Source organism: Neovison vison, chromosome 6 (genome assembly GCF_020171115.1).
Source record: "Neovison vison isolate M4711 chromosome 6, ASM_NN_V1, whole genome shotgun sequence".
Taxonomy (NCBI): domain Eukaryota; kingdom Metazoa; phylum Chordata; class Mammalia; order Carnivora; family Mustelidae; genus Neogale; species Neogale vison.
This window is the reverse complement of record NC_058096.1, coordinates 190,674,704-190,690,648: the sequence shown is the minus strand read 5'-3', so window position 1 is coordinate 190,690,648 and position 15,945 is coordinate 190,674,704. Positions and strand designations below refer to the sequence as shown.

The 15,945-nt window shown below is 46.6% G+C and overlaps 1 protein-coding gene across 14 annotated transcripts in view; it reads right to left on the bottom strand.

The window, feature by feature from the left end:
- Window positions 1-13,328, bottom strand: part of MAGI1 (membrane associated guanylate kinase, WW and PDZ domain containing 1) — a 639,776-nt gene extending 626,448 nt beyond the window's left edge. For all 14 annotated transcript variants that reach the window (XM_044253207.1, XM_044253208.1, XM_044253209.1 and 11 more), the window contains exon 1: window positions 12,397-13,328. In XM_044253207.1, coding sequence (XP_044109142.1) covers window positions 12,397-12,709 — 313 coding nt within the window. In that variant the 5' untranslated portion in view covers window positions 12,710-13,328. The remainder of the gene's footprint in view (window positions 1-12,396) is intronic.
- Between the last annotated feature and the right edge of the window lie 2,617 nt (window positions 13,329-15,945).

The following is a 15,945-nucleotide window of genomic DNA, read 5'->3' as shown; positions in this document are numbered from 1 at the left end:
TGTCAGCAATAGGGGGTAGCAAAGTAGCAACTGCTTCCTCTGAACAAAATGTGTCCTTCCAGTTTACCCCAGACCCCACCAGTCCCTAATGTCCTTTGGAATAGTTATTCAGCATTTGCGTTTGTAAGTCCTATTATTTAAAAAAAAAAAAACAAAAAACAAAAAAATAGGGCTAGGTAGTATGTGTTATAAGTGAGGTAAATAAAGAAATACAAGACTCTTGCAAGCGCCAGGGATACAAATTGATATCCTCTCTGCATCTTAAGAAGATAAATGATACACTCTCTGAGTCTTAAGAAGATAAAAGCCTTAAGAAGATAAAATCTGGGGCACCTGGGTGGCTCAGTGGGTTAAGCTGCTGCCTTCGGCTCAGGTCATGATCTCAGGGTCCTGGGATTGAGCCCCACGTCAGACTCACTGTTCAACAGGGAGCCTGCTTCCACCTCTCTCTCTGCCTACTTGTGATCTCTGTTTATCACATAAATAAATAAATATCTTAAATAAAAAATAATAAATAAAAATCTTAATTAAAAAAAAAAAAGAAGAAGAACAAGATAAAATTCAGGGGTGTCTAGGTGGCCGAGTCAGATAGGTGTCTGACTCTTGTTTTAGTTCAGGTCATGATCTCAGGGTCATGAGATCGAGTCCCTTGTCAGGCTCCATGCTCAGTGCAGAGTCTGCTTGGAAGCCTCTCTCTCTCCTTTTCCCTCTGTGCTTCCCCTTGCTCTCTCTCTCATAAGTAAAATCTTTGTAATAAATAAATAAGAAGATAAAATTTATGTGAGCCAAGCATTCTAGACCTCGGTACAAGGAAAATAATCTGAAGAGGTTCAGTAAAATGGAAGTATAAGGATATTCATCAATATATTGCATAAAATAGGAAAGGAAAACAACCTACACGTTCCATGTCCATCCTCAAAGCATGGTTGTTATTGCACAACCAGAAACAATTCTACAGCCATTGAAATGACAAAATAGATATATTGGTAGTATGGAAAAATCATCCATGATATACTGTTAGGTACAAAAAAAAAAAAAAACCCACAAAAGAGCATGTGTCATATTATCCAATTTTCATGAGAAAAAGACCAACCTAAAAAAACTACCCCCCAAAAAAAAGAAAGAAAGAAAGAAAAAGTGTGGGGCGCCCGGGTGGCTCGGTGGGTTAAGCCTCTGCCTTCGGCTCAGGGCATGGTCTCAGGGTCCTAGGATAGAGCCCTGCATCTCTCTGCTCAGTGGGGAGCCTGCTTTCCCCTCTCTCTCTTTGTGCCTCTCTGCCTCCTTGTGATCTCTCGCTCTCTCTCTAGCAAAGATTTTTTTTTTAATTTTTTTTTTTAAGTGTGTGTGTGTGTGTGTGCGCGCGCACACGTGAGTGTTTGGATCTAAATACAGTATGAATGTGTGTTATTTCCCTGAGTGGGATTACAGACAATGTAGATACATTCTCCTTTCATATTCACATCGTTCTGTATTATACACATTGTTTAAATGAAATAAGTAACTTTCACAGGGGGGAAAAAACATGAGCCATGGGAGCACACAGCAACTACAAATGGTGACTGATGTTCTTTGAGGTCACAGTAATATTTGAGTTTTTTAAAAGATTAGAAACCAAAATCTAGATGCTGATGCTTGGTTTAAAAAAAAAAAAAAAAATCTACATGCTCTAACACCAAGGAAAGTTCTTTTTTAACAACTTGATCTAGAGTTCTGAATTCTTAACCAAGTCACACAGACTTAAACAGGCTGATAGTTGGAGGAGGAAATGAGCATGCTCTCCCCATCAGATGTAAATTCCAATGCTTGGCCAAGGATCCAGGTGGTAAAATACTGACTCTATTTAAATCAAGGCGAAGCGATGCCTTCCATGGCCACGTGACGTAAGCAACAGGCTCAATCCCTGCACACATCTGGTCAGAATACAGGCCCTCTAAGACCTTCAACACAATTAATTCAATATTTTCCCCACAGTTCAAAATGCTACAACAACTGGCAGAGAACCATCTTAAATCATCACAGAAAAGTCAGACATATGGCTAAGTATATTTAATATGCCTTAAAAATAAGCCACGGAGTTTCTAGCCAACAAGATCTTAGGCAAGAATTTTTTTTTTTTTTAATTTAGTTAAAAGTTATGCCTACTCGTTACCCTCAAAGAATTCAACTGAGCAGATATTTCTCAAGCACCTACACAGGGCAGAGACGGCAAACCGAGAACAGGGATGTTGCCTTCAAGATTTCAAGAAACGCATAATCCAGTAGGGGAGACAGACAGGCAAATCAGCAATGACAAGACACTATTGTCTTGAAATCATGATGTGCATGGGGGAGAAAAAAGAGGGCACAGAGGAGGAAGGAAATGACAGTGTTGGTGACGGAGAATAGGGCAAACAGAGGAAGGCAAGGAAGTAGAGCCTGACAATACGGAGCAGCTCGTTCTGGGTTCCGGCCCTTTAACACTCTGGGAATTTATTTCTAGGCTTATCCTCAGTGGGGTCACCAAGCATGCTGCATCCTCTCAGGCAGCATCCACAGTGACCCCACAGTAGGAGGACAGAGGGGCTCCTAGCTACAAAGTCAACACACTCCTAGGACACAAATTTTGGAAACAGGCAGATCTGAACTTGAATCTCACTGGGGTCAGGTGCCTGGGGGTGAGGATAAATGACGTGACCTCTCCTAGCTCATTTTTCTCACGGCTAAAATGAGAATGACATCATCTACCCAGGCAAAACCCTAACCTGGGTCTCGGCAACCTATCAGAAGATCCATAAATAACAATTACGATTACTTTACTGCTCCTAATTCAGATTCCCGGTCTCAACCCTGAAGTTTTACATTGGGGACCAGGGTTTCTCAACCTCAGCCTTTGGCTGTTTGGGGATGGATAACTCTCTCCTGGGAAGAGGGGGGAGGCATTGTACATTGTAGGATGTTCTGCGGCCTCCCTGGCCTCCACTCCCGCATCCTGAGTTGTAACAACCAAATAGGATTACAGGCAAGGCCAAATGTCCCCAAGTGGGCAAAACCACCCACCATTTTAAACCACTGCTTTAGAGGAACTCACTGATGGTGTCCATTTCTCAAAAGAAAATCATCACAGCTGCTATTATGTAGGTATTTTGGTAAGCCCTGCCTATATGCCAAGCAGAGGATTAAGTGTTCTGGGTACATTTTCCCATTTAATCCTCCCAAGCAGCCAATGAGGTAGGCATTACTCTCATTTTCTACTGGGAAAATGGAGTTCTGGCAGGTTAACGTGCCCAGGGTTGCTCAGCTGGAAGTGGCAGAGCCTGGATTTGAACCCACCCAGTCTGACTCCAAACCCTTATAACCCCAAGCCCCCCTGCTTCCCTTGCCACCCATGAGGTGGGAGCCCAAATACAGTGCCAGGTAGGTCAGAGGATCTCTGTGTCACGTTCTCCAGGATCATTCTCCTTGGGACTTCCAGGAAGGAGAGAGAGGACTTCTCTGTCCCCTACATCTTTGTACAACCTGGGACCCAAAGACAATAATTAGAATCAATATGTCACCACTGGGGACAACGGGAGAGAAGTTCCACCTACACATGGTGAGGTCCAGAGTTTCCTTCTCACTTGTCCGAAATCATCCAACCACAGCCGTTTCAAAAAAAAGTGGCATCTGAATCACGCAGAAAAATGAAGCTTTTTTTCTAGACTTTAAAAAGCTCTCCAGGAAACTTATACCACAATTTCTATCTCTCAGGAGATTCTTTCTTCTCTTTGGAGTGCTTTCAAATGAGGAACATTCAGACAATAACAGAAGCCAACACATACTGAGCTACGGGCCAGGCCCCGTGCCATGTGGTTCACTTAAGCCTCCTTTTACTCTTCCATCAACTCTAGAAAGTAGGTATCGCTCTTACCCCATTTTCAGATGGGAAAACCCCGGCCCAAAGAGGTGAAGTGTCTTGCCCTGAGTCACCTGGCTAGCAAATTTAAAAATCTGGCTTCTAATCCACACCGGCTTACATCCAAAACCTACACGTGTATAACACATCAATACATGGATATTAGTGGGTTATCTTACAAGCAGTTCTGCCGTCCTGTTAACACCGTATAGAACAGTAATTCTATACGTCACTTATCACCGGGGCACAATCCCCTTTTAATTGCACCATCAGGCCACTGCCCATAAGAGAGCTTCCAGTCTTGTCTCATGACAGGCTGAAAGATTAGTCTTTTTTTTTTTTTTTTTTTTTAATTTAAAGATTTTTTTTTTTTTAATTTATTTATTTGAGAGAGAGAGACAGTGAGAGAGAATGAGCAAGGAGAAGGTCAGAGAGCGAAGCAGGCTCCCCATGGAGCTGGGAGCCCGATGTGGGACTCGATCCCGGTACTCCAGGATCACGCCCTGAGCCGAAGGCAGTCGTCCAACCAACTGCGCCACCCAGGCGTCCCTGAAAGATTAGTCTTATTGTGGAAAACAGAACTGTGTCCCATTAAAGGTGCACACGAATGCCTCTGATGGCAATCACGGTGGGGTGGACGCCTGAGCGGGGAGAATGTCGTTCTCTTCTGCAATTCTTTCTCATGGCAACGGAGGTAGGAACAGAAAAAGTCTCTACACACAGCGGGCAGTGCCCAGAAGAACTTCTCACAGCCCGTTGGAGGGTGAAGAGAGTTTGCCAAGTTCCCTGACACACTCAGGGGCTGCCCGAAACCCGTCCCATGAAGACCAGCTGAAACCGGCTGCCAATGCTGCCTTCTAGAAGATTCCTTCATCGACTGGCTAAGCTCTACTCAGCCACACGCACAGACTGCCAATGACAAACCCACATCGACGTTAATGTGAGCCATCATGAATTACCCATTTTTCAGAGACTTTCAAATACGGGAATTTTCAGAGGCAACCGGGCTCAGGGGGGAGTTATTCGAGTTCTCCGTTTGACAGCAGACGTTCAACAGATGCTCGTACCAGAAGGACGCACCAGGCCCTGCTCTCGGTCCTGAGGACGCAGCACCAAACACACCCACAACGTCCCTGCCCTCCCAGAACTTCTCTTCCAGGAGAGACAAAATAAGGATTTTACTTATTTCAAAGCAAGCTCCCTGAAATGGAGTGAAATAAAGCAGAGAAAGGCTACAGAGGGTAACGAACAGCAGTGGAGGTACAGCTTCCAACAATGTCGTCGAAGAAGTTGTCATGGAGAAGGTGACATTTGGGAAAGACTTGGAAGTTCAGGAGGCAGCAAGCCTTCAAGGTGGGAACTAGCAGATCATGGACCAGAGTCGGGGCGGGGGGCGGTGAAATGTCATGCGCCAGATCAGGGGAAGGAGCCTCGTGAGTCACTGTGAGGACGTCGGTTTTCAGTCTGAGATGAAGCCTGAAGAAATGATTATAAGTAATGGATTCTCCACTCTTTAATTACTTAGCCATAAAAAGAGAAGAGTATTATTTAATCATGAAAGACCTTGTTCAAATTCCATCTTCTAATTTTGTGACATGCCTTCAGAAAGGTTAGCATCCAGAACATTCCGGGCTCTGCATAGGATACTTTACTACAAAGTAGACATCCATATGATAGACACATCCTTGACATCCGTGGGGGTACAGCCGTGGAAACACCAAAACAAATTCACAAGAAATACCATATCGACGCAGACATCCATAGGGGTGCCGCACAGCAAAGCTCTAGTGTTTATGAGGGATTTTTCAAGGTTATAGATCTCTCATAGAAGCTGCATAAAGACAGACAAGAATGCAGTAACCTACTTTTTTAGGATGTGAATGTCAGCCTTTAACAAATTTGACAGCCTTTATTCTCAGCGTACACAAAATCAGTATATCCTGTTACACATATATACAGACTCCAGGAAGGGACCACTAACATCAGAGACCGGTGTTTTGCATTAAATAACCATCGTTTATAAAGCAACATCCTTCATGTAAACCCTTGTGGTAAGGAGATGTCAGAATGTTTTCTCTTATAAACCACTTAATTCCCCTTGGTGGATATCATCAATTCTGCCCTCCTAGACTAGCTGGGTAATGAATGCCAACATATGCAGTGAGCCAACTGTATGCCATTGCATCATAAGGTCAAGTGAATCTATTTTTAAAGAACAAGGCCATTGGCCAAGGGTGGCCACTGGAAACAATGGACAAGATGGGTTGCCTGTTCTTGCATTATTTTTTCTAAAAGCTGTGGAATGTTCCACAGGGTAACCTAAAAATACCCCTTGGAGAGTGGTCTTTCAGCACAAAGAATACAAAGATTGATTTTGAAAGTTTAAGTTAAAAAAAAAAAGACCTATAAACACAAAGCTCAATTTAAGAGCAAGAGAGGACAAAAATCAGACTGTTTTCTGCAGCAAAGATCTGATTTCCTCTTGGCTGGAAAAATTGTATTCGGGGACAATGGTACAAAAAAACAGAGGTAAGGTGTCATTCTTACAGGTGCTGACATACAGCAGACCCCGTATCAACAAAAAATGGAGAAGCCCCTCACCATCCTGCCTGCTCAGCATCTGAAATTTCCCTTCTTAAACTCCAGCAAGAGTCAACAAGCAGAAATACTTCAATATAATTCATTAAGCCTTGTCGGTCATTTACTTATTTATAGCTCCGTATAAATTATTAGACACAGGGAATCAGCTGATTGGAAGATCTGGTCAAGGGAAAAATGAATGTATTAGGATCCTACGTCAGAAGAAATAAAAGATGAATGGGCAGTAAAGGGGGAAGGATGTAGACAGCCTCATCTGCACATATCATACGAATGCGAAGCCACAAAGGAAAATCCATTCACATGTCCAGCAAATGTGAATGAGCACCTAGGATTTGCCAGCTACTGTTTCAGGCCCTGGGAAATAGAGGGGTAAGCCAGTGAGAAAAGCTCCTTGTATTCACAGACCTTACATTCTAGGGGGAGGAGAGCCAGACAAAAAAGAAGAAACAAGGGGCGCGCGGTTGGCTCAGCAGGTAGAACATGTGACACTTGATCTGGGGTTGGGAGTTCAAACCCCATGTTGGGTGTAGAGATTATTTTAAAAAATTAACTTTAAAAAAAGAAGAAACAGAAGATAATTTTAAATTGAGACAAGGCTATGCAGTCACAAAGCAGGATGAGGGGATGGCTCATAACTCAAGAGCTGTCTTATAGGGAGGTCAGGGGTATGCTGGGAGGAGTTCATACTGGCTCTGTAGAATGGATTAAACGTATCTCTTCCCCACACCAGAGCGGGTTGTTAACACACTACCATGGGGAACTCAATGATCTAGCAGCACACTACCATGGGGAACTCAATGATCTTCTCTCTGAAGGGACACTAAGGAAAAGAATCCATCTTGTGACCATCTCAGGGGATGAATAAGCAAACCCAGAGACCCTGAAGCAGAATTCACAGGACACCAAGAAAGACAGGCTTCTGTGTTGTAAAATGAGTATGACTGGGGCCCCTGGGTGGCTCAGTCAGTAAAGCATCTCCCTTCCACTCAGGTCATGATCCCAGTGTCCGGGGATCAAACCCTGCATCAGGCTCCCTGCTCCACGGGGAGTCTGCTTCTCCCTCTCTCTCCCCCATCCCCGGCCCCAAATACATTTTAAAAATCTTTAAAAAATAAAATAAAATAAAATGAGAATGACTTTGTTACAGAGCTATTGTAGTATAGTCCAATGGGTCAAAAATAAACACTCATCAGAACAAAACACAAAAAGGCACAAAGAACTCTATTCAATTGTGTGTGGTCATAACACCCTCATTTCAGTGAGGAAAAGGGTCTGGTGGTGGTGGTGTGGTTTCTAAGATGTGTCTTATTTATTGTCCCTGCTCTGTCTAAAATGTGGGCGGTTTCAGCTTCCGGGCAATTTGCAAAACCACAGACTTCACCTACGAAAATATGTAAGCATGACCTAGGATACCACCACTTTGGGAAACTACAATCACACCATCTTAAGCTTTTGCAGTCGGGGTTACTCATGGAAGTGCAGCATTTTAGGAATGCAAAGGACCTACAGGCCACGGCCATTTTATTTCTGGCATGAAACAATGAAGAAAGGTCGGCCCAGAGCCGGAGACGACAGCACTAGCTGGCAAAGCCTCTTCTGGAACCCACGTCCGCTGTGTCAAGGGTCCTTTTCTAACTGTCAGTCGGTACCTTCAGGCAGTGATTCTCAAAGCTGGGCACGCCTTGGAATCACCCCAGGGCCTCTTTAATACTGCCCCAGAGGCTCCGCCTCCAGGAGTTTCAGAGTTTGGGAGTCTGCACCACCTGGGTGGGGTCCAGGAATTCCAGTGTCTAACCAGTCCCAGGTAACGCTCTGGTCACTGGTCTGGGGACCCTACTCTGAGACATGCCGACCCAGGAATGAGGAGCGGGGGCTTTTGGCATCCAACACAGCAGCCTGTCAGCTTGACTTCTGCCACTTGTACGACTCTTGGAAAGGCTACCCAAACTCTGCGGACCTCAGTTCAGGACATCTGCGGACCTCAGTTCAGGACACCTGTGTCCAGGGGCGAGGAATAAAAAACAGAATGTCCATAAAGCAGTACTTTCACCTCAGGCCTCCACATTCTAAAACAAGTGCTTAGCTTATATCCCACAGCAAAGTTTCCTTAATCATCTTCTTTTCTGTTTCCACAAATACTAGGATGGCTACAATTCAAACGACAGACGAGACTGAAGACCGGCAAAAATGCGGAGCAATTGGAATATTTTGGCACCTATATTCACAATAGTGAAAAATGGCAAACGGTCCAAAGCCCAATGACAAGCAAAAATATTTTAAAAACTGGTGTGTGTGTGTGTGTGTGTGTGTGTGTCTACACACATATAAACACACATACCTACAATGGAATAGTACTCAACAATAAAGAACAATGAAGGGTGCCTGGCTGACTCGGTCAGCAGAGCATGTGACTCTTGATCATGGAGTTGTAAATTTGAGCCTCATGATGGGTAAAGAGTTGACTTAAAAATATATATATTTATATAAACCTTTAAAAAAAGAATAACGACACAATATGAAATCTGCAAAATATTTTGAGTGTAAAAAGTCAGGCACAAAAGAGTACATATGGCATTATTTCATTCATATGAACATCGATAATAGACAAAATTAATCCAGGATAAAGGAAATCAGATAGCCTTTGCCTCTGGAGGAGGTGTCTGGAACTGACCAGAAAGGGACAGGAGGAAAATTTCTAGAGTAATGGAAATGTTCTATATCTTGATTTGGGTAAATATAAAATGAACATACACATTTGTCAAAACTCATCAAATTATATACTAAAGATCTGTGCATTTCCCTACCAGTAAATGTATATTTACCAAGTATAAAGTATATGCTATATTATATATGTAATATACAAAATAGCATTTTTTTTCAAAATAACATATTTTTTGTAACATATATGTGTATCTGTAAATTTTTTTAGGCACTTTGTGACAAAAGACTGTCTTCCCCATCTAAAATGAACCAAGTTCTAGTGATCCCAGGGTCCTGGGATCAAGCTGAGTTGGGCTCCCGGCTCCGCAGGGAGCCTGCTTCTCCCTCTCTCTCTGCCTGCTGCTCCCCATCCCCCCGACCCCGCTCATGCTCTCCCTTTCTCTCTCTGTCAAATAAATAAATAAAATCTTAAAATAAATAAATAAAATAAAATGAACCAAGTCTAACCTGGTAGATCCATTTAGCTTGGTTCCTTCACGATCCAGTCCTGCTTCATATAATACCATTTGCTACAGGCTATTTTAGTCTGTGCATCTTTCCAGGGAGCTGCCATGAAATAGAAACAGCAGAATTTTCTCCCACAAGAAGACCGTGACATTTCCATACCGACAGTACCCAAAGTGCCCTGTGTCCCTGGGAGTGGCTAGCTCAGGGGGCAGGAGACACAAAAGTAATGTTTTCCTTTGCCACACACCCAGGATGAGTTTATCTAATATGATTACAACATAGCAATGAAGACATAGTACGAACAATCCTGTCATACAATTTAACTCATATTCTTGCTATAGGGGGAACGGAAGACTGGTGAAATACTTCCTAGTGCCATGTTTCTGTAATGAAGATGTTGGAAGAACTGTGCCCATGTAATTATCCCATAAAATAGTAGCTTTCACACTGCAGTGGATTCCATCCCCATCTTTATGCTCTCCTGAGTAGAAGAAGTAGATTTACACGCACGCACACACCTGCTAAGAACAGTCCTGTGCAGCACACAGAATGGCTCTGGGTGAAGGGAAATAACATTTGGAGACACTACAGTTTCCTTTCCATTCAGAGGTGTCTGATTCCGAACACACTTGATTATCTGACCCACCATGATGAGATACAGTAGCTCTTGGATCTTTGATGACTGGTGGGCAGAAGAGGTTCAGGCACACCTGGCATACTGCACATTAAAAACAAGCCCCCACACAGGACCCACTAGACAGATAATAGATGGATAGATACCCCTGCCTGTCCTTCCGCCAACCGTTTCTCCAAAATACCCCTGTACCGAGACCTGTGGCTGCTCCCATCAAATGCTTTGACACGCTGTTTCCTCTACAGTTCTAGCAAACCCTAACAATCCACGTACTGGCATTGAATTCATAATCCAGGTTCCTAACACCAAAAGCTAGGCTTAGAAATAAATAAATTCAATTTTACACAATAATAGCTCATATTTATTGGGCACTTACTATGTGGCAGGCCCTGTTTTGCACACTTTCCACTTATTAGCTTATGTAATACCTAAAAGGCAAGCCAGGTTACTAATTACATACTCTCAGGAAAAGAAGGTGTTAGACCTCAAGCAAAGCCTGAGGAAATGCACAATGAATAAGGCACAGTCTCTTGTACGGAAATGAGAAGAGGGGCCTAACTCATAGTTCAGAGGAAGTAAAAGAACTACAACATACACATTTAGGGGAGCCCAAAGGAAGAAGGGTTTGGTTTGTTCAGCGTGGCAGCATGCTGGAGGGCTTCCCGGAAGAGGTGTGCAAGTAGAAGATGAGGACATAAATGGTAGGAACTTTTCTTAAGTGTCAGTGCATAGCTCCTCAAACTACCAAAAGGCCTGACAAAACTTTCTGCCCCCTCCTCTGTTTCATCTGGAACAGGCCTGTTTCCAAGGATCTGCTCAGCTCAAGCCAGCCCTCCTTTCCTTTAACACATTCCTCCAGCTGCTGCTTGCCCTTCCAGGCCCGCAGGCACATATGGGAACTTTTCACCATGCTCAACATTGCCACTTCCTCTGGTGCTTTCATGGAGCGGAACCTGTGTCATGGTACTTGGTCATGCAAGTGATCCTTTAGGGGAATCAACCCTTCTCTGTTGGACTGATATAGGGACAGCCCCTTACCTGCACCACACTGAGAGGCAAGGGACTCCCCACCAGCAACAGTCATCAAAGACGTGGGCACTCCTCTACAGGCTTCTAAGAGAGGAATCTGACTTTATTCCCTCCCCTAGAAATCAAGCCCTCAAGCCCAGGGGGGTCATCCCCCCACCTCTTCCTCCTCCGCTTGCATTAAGGAGTCAAACCCTCACTTCTGATATTTGTGTGACCTTGGGCAAGTAACTTATCCAATGTCAATGCCGATTTCCCTACCTGCAACCTGGGGTTTATAAAAACAACTCGCTCTCAGAATTGGCAATCAGAACAAAACAGCCAGGAAAAGCATTCAACACAGAGCCTGGCACGTAGTAAGCGATCAGTGCAGAGTAGCTACCATTATCATTATCAAGGATAACGATGGTGGTGGTGGTGGAGGCAGCATAAACTTGGGCTCGATTCGCGCTGACAGAAATACTCCTTTCCCTCCCCCCGCCACGCCTGGGGCTGGGCCACACGACCGAGACACATGCGTCATCCAGCTCTGGGGTGAATGCAGGATCTTCAGGCGGCGGGCACAGGAACCGCAGGGCGGTCGTACCCCAACCCACCTGGAGGGATACCAGGTGAAGCCGATTTCCTGAGGGAGGACGTCAGTAACCACAGAACCCTCTTCTCCTTCATACCCATTCCCCGGGTCTGTGAACGGATAAATAGCAAAGGAATGCAGCGGCTGCGCTTGCTGCATCACTCCCCAGAAGAGCCCGGAGACCGTCCACTTTGCCACTTGCCTCAGTTTCCCAACTCTCCCTCCGGCGCAGGCGAAGCGGCACTGCACTTGGTGGCTGAGAAAACAGGTTGGCAAACCAGGCCTGGGAAAAGTCTCCCGCTTCCCGACGCAAATCCAGCCTCCCCTTTCCAACGCAGGTGGGCAAACAACCCACCATCTCTCAACAAGTTTGCTTATTTCACCACGACAGGGCGCACGGCCCCAACTTCCCCTCTAAGCTGCGCTCGCAGGAGGAACGCGGGAAACCGAGATGCGGCGGGGGGCACTCCGCAGGCCTCTCCCCGTTTTGCGGGCGCCTCCCGGACGCGCGTCCCGTCTTACCTTGTCTGACGGCTTTGAAGGTGACGGCCTCCTTGCAGCTGTCGATGACTCCCAGCACGTCATAGCGGGGCAAGCCGGACACCCGGATCCCCTGCACCTCCAGAAGCAGCTCCCCTTCGCCCAGCCGAGGGCCCTCGCCGCCGCCGGGAAGCCCCGCCGCTTCGGCCGCGGCCACCGCTCCAACATACGGAAACTCCCCATTCTCCGCGCCCCCCAGCACCGTCACCCCCAGCTCACCCTGGGGTCCCCGCTTCACGGTGCATTCGTGAACCTTGCTAGTCCAGTGGTTCTTCTTCTGGATCACCCTCGACATGATGGGTTACACCCCGCCTCCCCCCCAACACAAAAAATAATAATGCAATGAGAGACAGGTGCCCCCCACAGCACAAGTCCCCAAGCCCCCGCTGGTTCATGGGAGAGACATCTCCCCCCAAAATAACGCAACGGGAGAGAGAAACTTGGCAGCCTCGCTCCCCTGCACACACTCGCGCACTCAAGCCATCATAAAACAAACTTTCTGGGCTTCCCCGCGAGCCCTGCACAGGCGCCCGCGAGCTTTGTTTGCATTCCGGTGCTTCTCGGTCCACGTTCCGGCGCCCGATCGTTCCCTCCCGGACCAGAGTCCACTCTGCGCCGCTTGGGTTATTTTTTTTTTTTCCTCCCTTCCTTCCTTTCTTGCCTCTTAGAAATGCGGTGTCTCCTCTTTGCCTCCCGCCTGGCTCGCCTTTCCTCGCTGGCGGGCTGTTCCTGAGGGTGAGGGAAGCCCTTCCAGCCAGTTGCTGGGAGCCCTGGAGACGCGGTTGCCGAGCGGGGGTTGGGGGGGACAGGAGGGAAGTGCCTGCGGCCCCTTTAAGCAGATACAAAGGCTCAGCTTGTTTTGTTACAGTTCATTCTATTCCGCGCCGCCGAGCGCAGCGGCCGGCGAGAGGAGACGCGCGCGCATGCGCCCCACGGCCGCCTGCCGGCCGGCCCGCCCCACCTCTCCTTCCCTAAGGGAGAGATTCCAGTGTGCTTCCCGTTGGGTCCTAAAACCGATCCTCCAAAAGGAGATTTAGCCCCCTCTACGCCCCCCTCTTACTCCTCCTTTTCTTTCCTTGCCCTCGAGTCAGCTAATCACTTCAGGGTAGGGGCATGTGCACGTGTTTTACCCCGACTGTTTGCAACTTTTGAAATACGGTCAGTCTGGCTTTGGCATTTTAAAATCATTTCAAACAGGTGGGGGTTGGGGAGGCTCACACACTCACCCTCGCGCTCACACTCACGCACACACGCACGCACTCACGCCGGCCTAAGCCTCCTCACCGCCCTCGGCCAGTGGCTGGCCACGCTGTCGGTCACCCTCCCGGGCTTGTCCACCCCCGCCCCCACACCCCGCGGTACTTCCCTCTAGTACCCCAGAGGTGGACCCGACCTGGAGGCACGCTCCTGACCCTTGCCTGCCTGCGCCCACGGATTCGGGTCCTGGAGCTGGGACTGCCAGTGTCTCTGTGACGCTGGGTCCCCTGGCCCTCTACCTGGGATCCTTGTGAACTTTGGGGACCCCCCTAAACTTTGGAGGCAACTTTTTAGGACACAGGGAAGACTATAGGCACGGCAAAGTAGCCAAATGGCTGGGGGCGGTTCAAGCCTTCAACCTAAAAAGGATCTAGCTTTTTAACTTTCTTTCAGCAAAGACTTCTGGAGCCAGTCATCTGTCCCAGGCTCAAGTTCCTGACTGAGCCGAGAATCCTTCGGACCCGCCCCGGGACCACGAGATTAAGATCACCCACTGGTCTGCGATCTGCACCCCAGTCCAGGCGCCCGTGGGGGCGGGGGAGTAGGCACCCACTGGTCTGCGATCTGCACCCGAGTCCAGGCGCCCGCGGGGGCGGGGCCTAGGCAGCCACCTCTCGGAATTCATAGCCTGGGGATCAATGCCGCCCTGGGGTGCCAGCCGAGCGAGTGTCTACCCGCTAGGTTTGGAAATGAGCTCGGGGGCTACCTACAGAAATATTACCCTGCATTGGGAAGGCTGCCCTCCCCCAAATAGCCTCCAAATCGAGAGTCTCCTAAGCAATCTTTTTTCTTCAGTGACTTATAACATGTATTTTCTTCTGTGATCACAGAAAAGATTCCAAGTGCTAAACAAGGGAGGGAGGGGTCAGAAAAGGTGGGATGCTGCGGTGGTCCGTGGTCGTCTGGGTTGAGAGCCAGCCTATGGTGTAGGTTCCCACGGGTCCAATCTCTGTGTGACCTTGAGCAAGCTCCTTGACCCCTCAGAGCCCTCCTTTCTCTCCTGCTAAGTAAGCATAACAATACCTTACAAGGTTTGGGGGAGTATTACATAGAACACTTGTAAAGTGCCCAGCTTGTAAAGTGAATACTTGTAAAGTGGCATATAATAAAAACTTACATTAGTAGTAGTAGGATTTGGAAAAACAATTAGGAAGTCATTTGGGGTCTCATATTAGATGATGATGATAAGTCCTCCTCTTTCTCCTAAAGCTTAAAATATATAGGCACACATTAAATGTTTTGGAAGTCTGTTTGTAGGGCGCTATTCTAAGCTAATAAAAATAAAGGAAGAATGTTGATGCTTCTCTCCTGGGATATTCAAACCGAAAATCCCATTGCCTAGTATTTGTGAAAGAAGGAAGTGGCCAATTTTTCCTGGCTCTTTTTAGTGAGAGAAACTTCATCTCCACTCTCTTTTCAAAGAAGCAATCAGTTTGTCTCAAACTTAACTGAATCAAAATGAGTGGGAGTTTTAAAGCTTTATTCCCAAACCCGATTACAGATCCATCCAATCAGAATCTCAGGAACAGGCTCTCTCCTCTGGACTTTTAAGATCCCCCTACCCTGGTGTTGGTACACAACACTGAGGACCACAGGTCTAGCCTCTTGATTCCTGAGCATTTTTAAAACACAGAATCTTTTGGAGAATAAACCTATGGTCCATATCATCCTCTAGAGTGTAAGCCCCAGCAGGGCCAGGAACTTCAGCAGTTTGGTTTACAGACATGTCAGTTTTTAGAACAATGTTTTGTATGGAGTTAATGCTCAAGTATACGTTGAATGAATCTCCCCATAAAAATGCACATTTTGGCATACCGTCTTAAAGTGCAGTCACAGATGCCCCTACAGATCACTAGGAAGCTTGACCTTGTGTGTTTTTCCCCTCTTCCCCACTCCATATTTTAGTAGTCTGATTGCTTGCCAAGAATCCCCCACCTACCTGGAATCAGTGACTCCCTACCTCCCCGTTCCACTTTCACTCCCTCCTGGATCAGTCTAAGGGAAGAGAGGCCAAGTGTTTTGCATGAATTCCTATGGCAGCAGTACCATCTTCCCTCTCCAGGTGTCCCTGCCTTCCAGGAGGGGAAAGGACCAGGAATTTAGCATCCTTCAGATTTCAAATGTGGAATAACACCCAGAAAAGAAGGGATATGTGAGGATACAGAGGGTGGAATGGAGAGAGGTATAGAGAGACACATTATTAATCCAGGAACATAAAAGAAATACCTCAAACCTCCAAAGCAGCTAAAACCACCAATTTCCAGGTACTAAGTT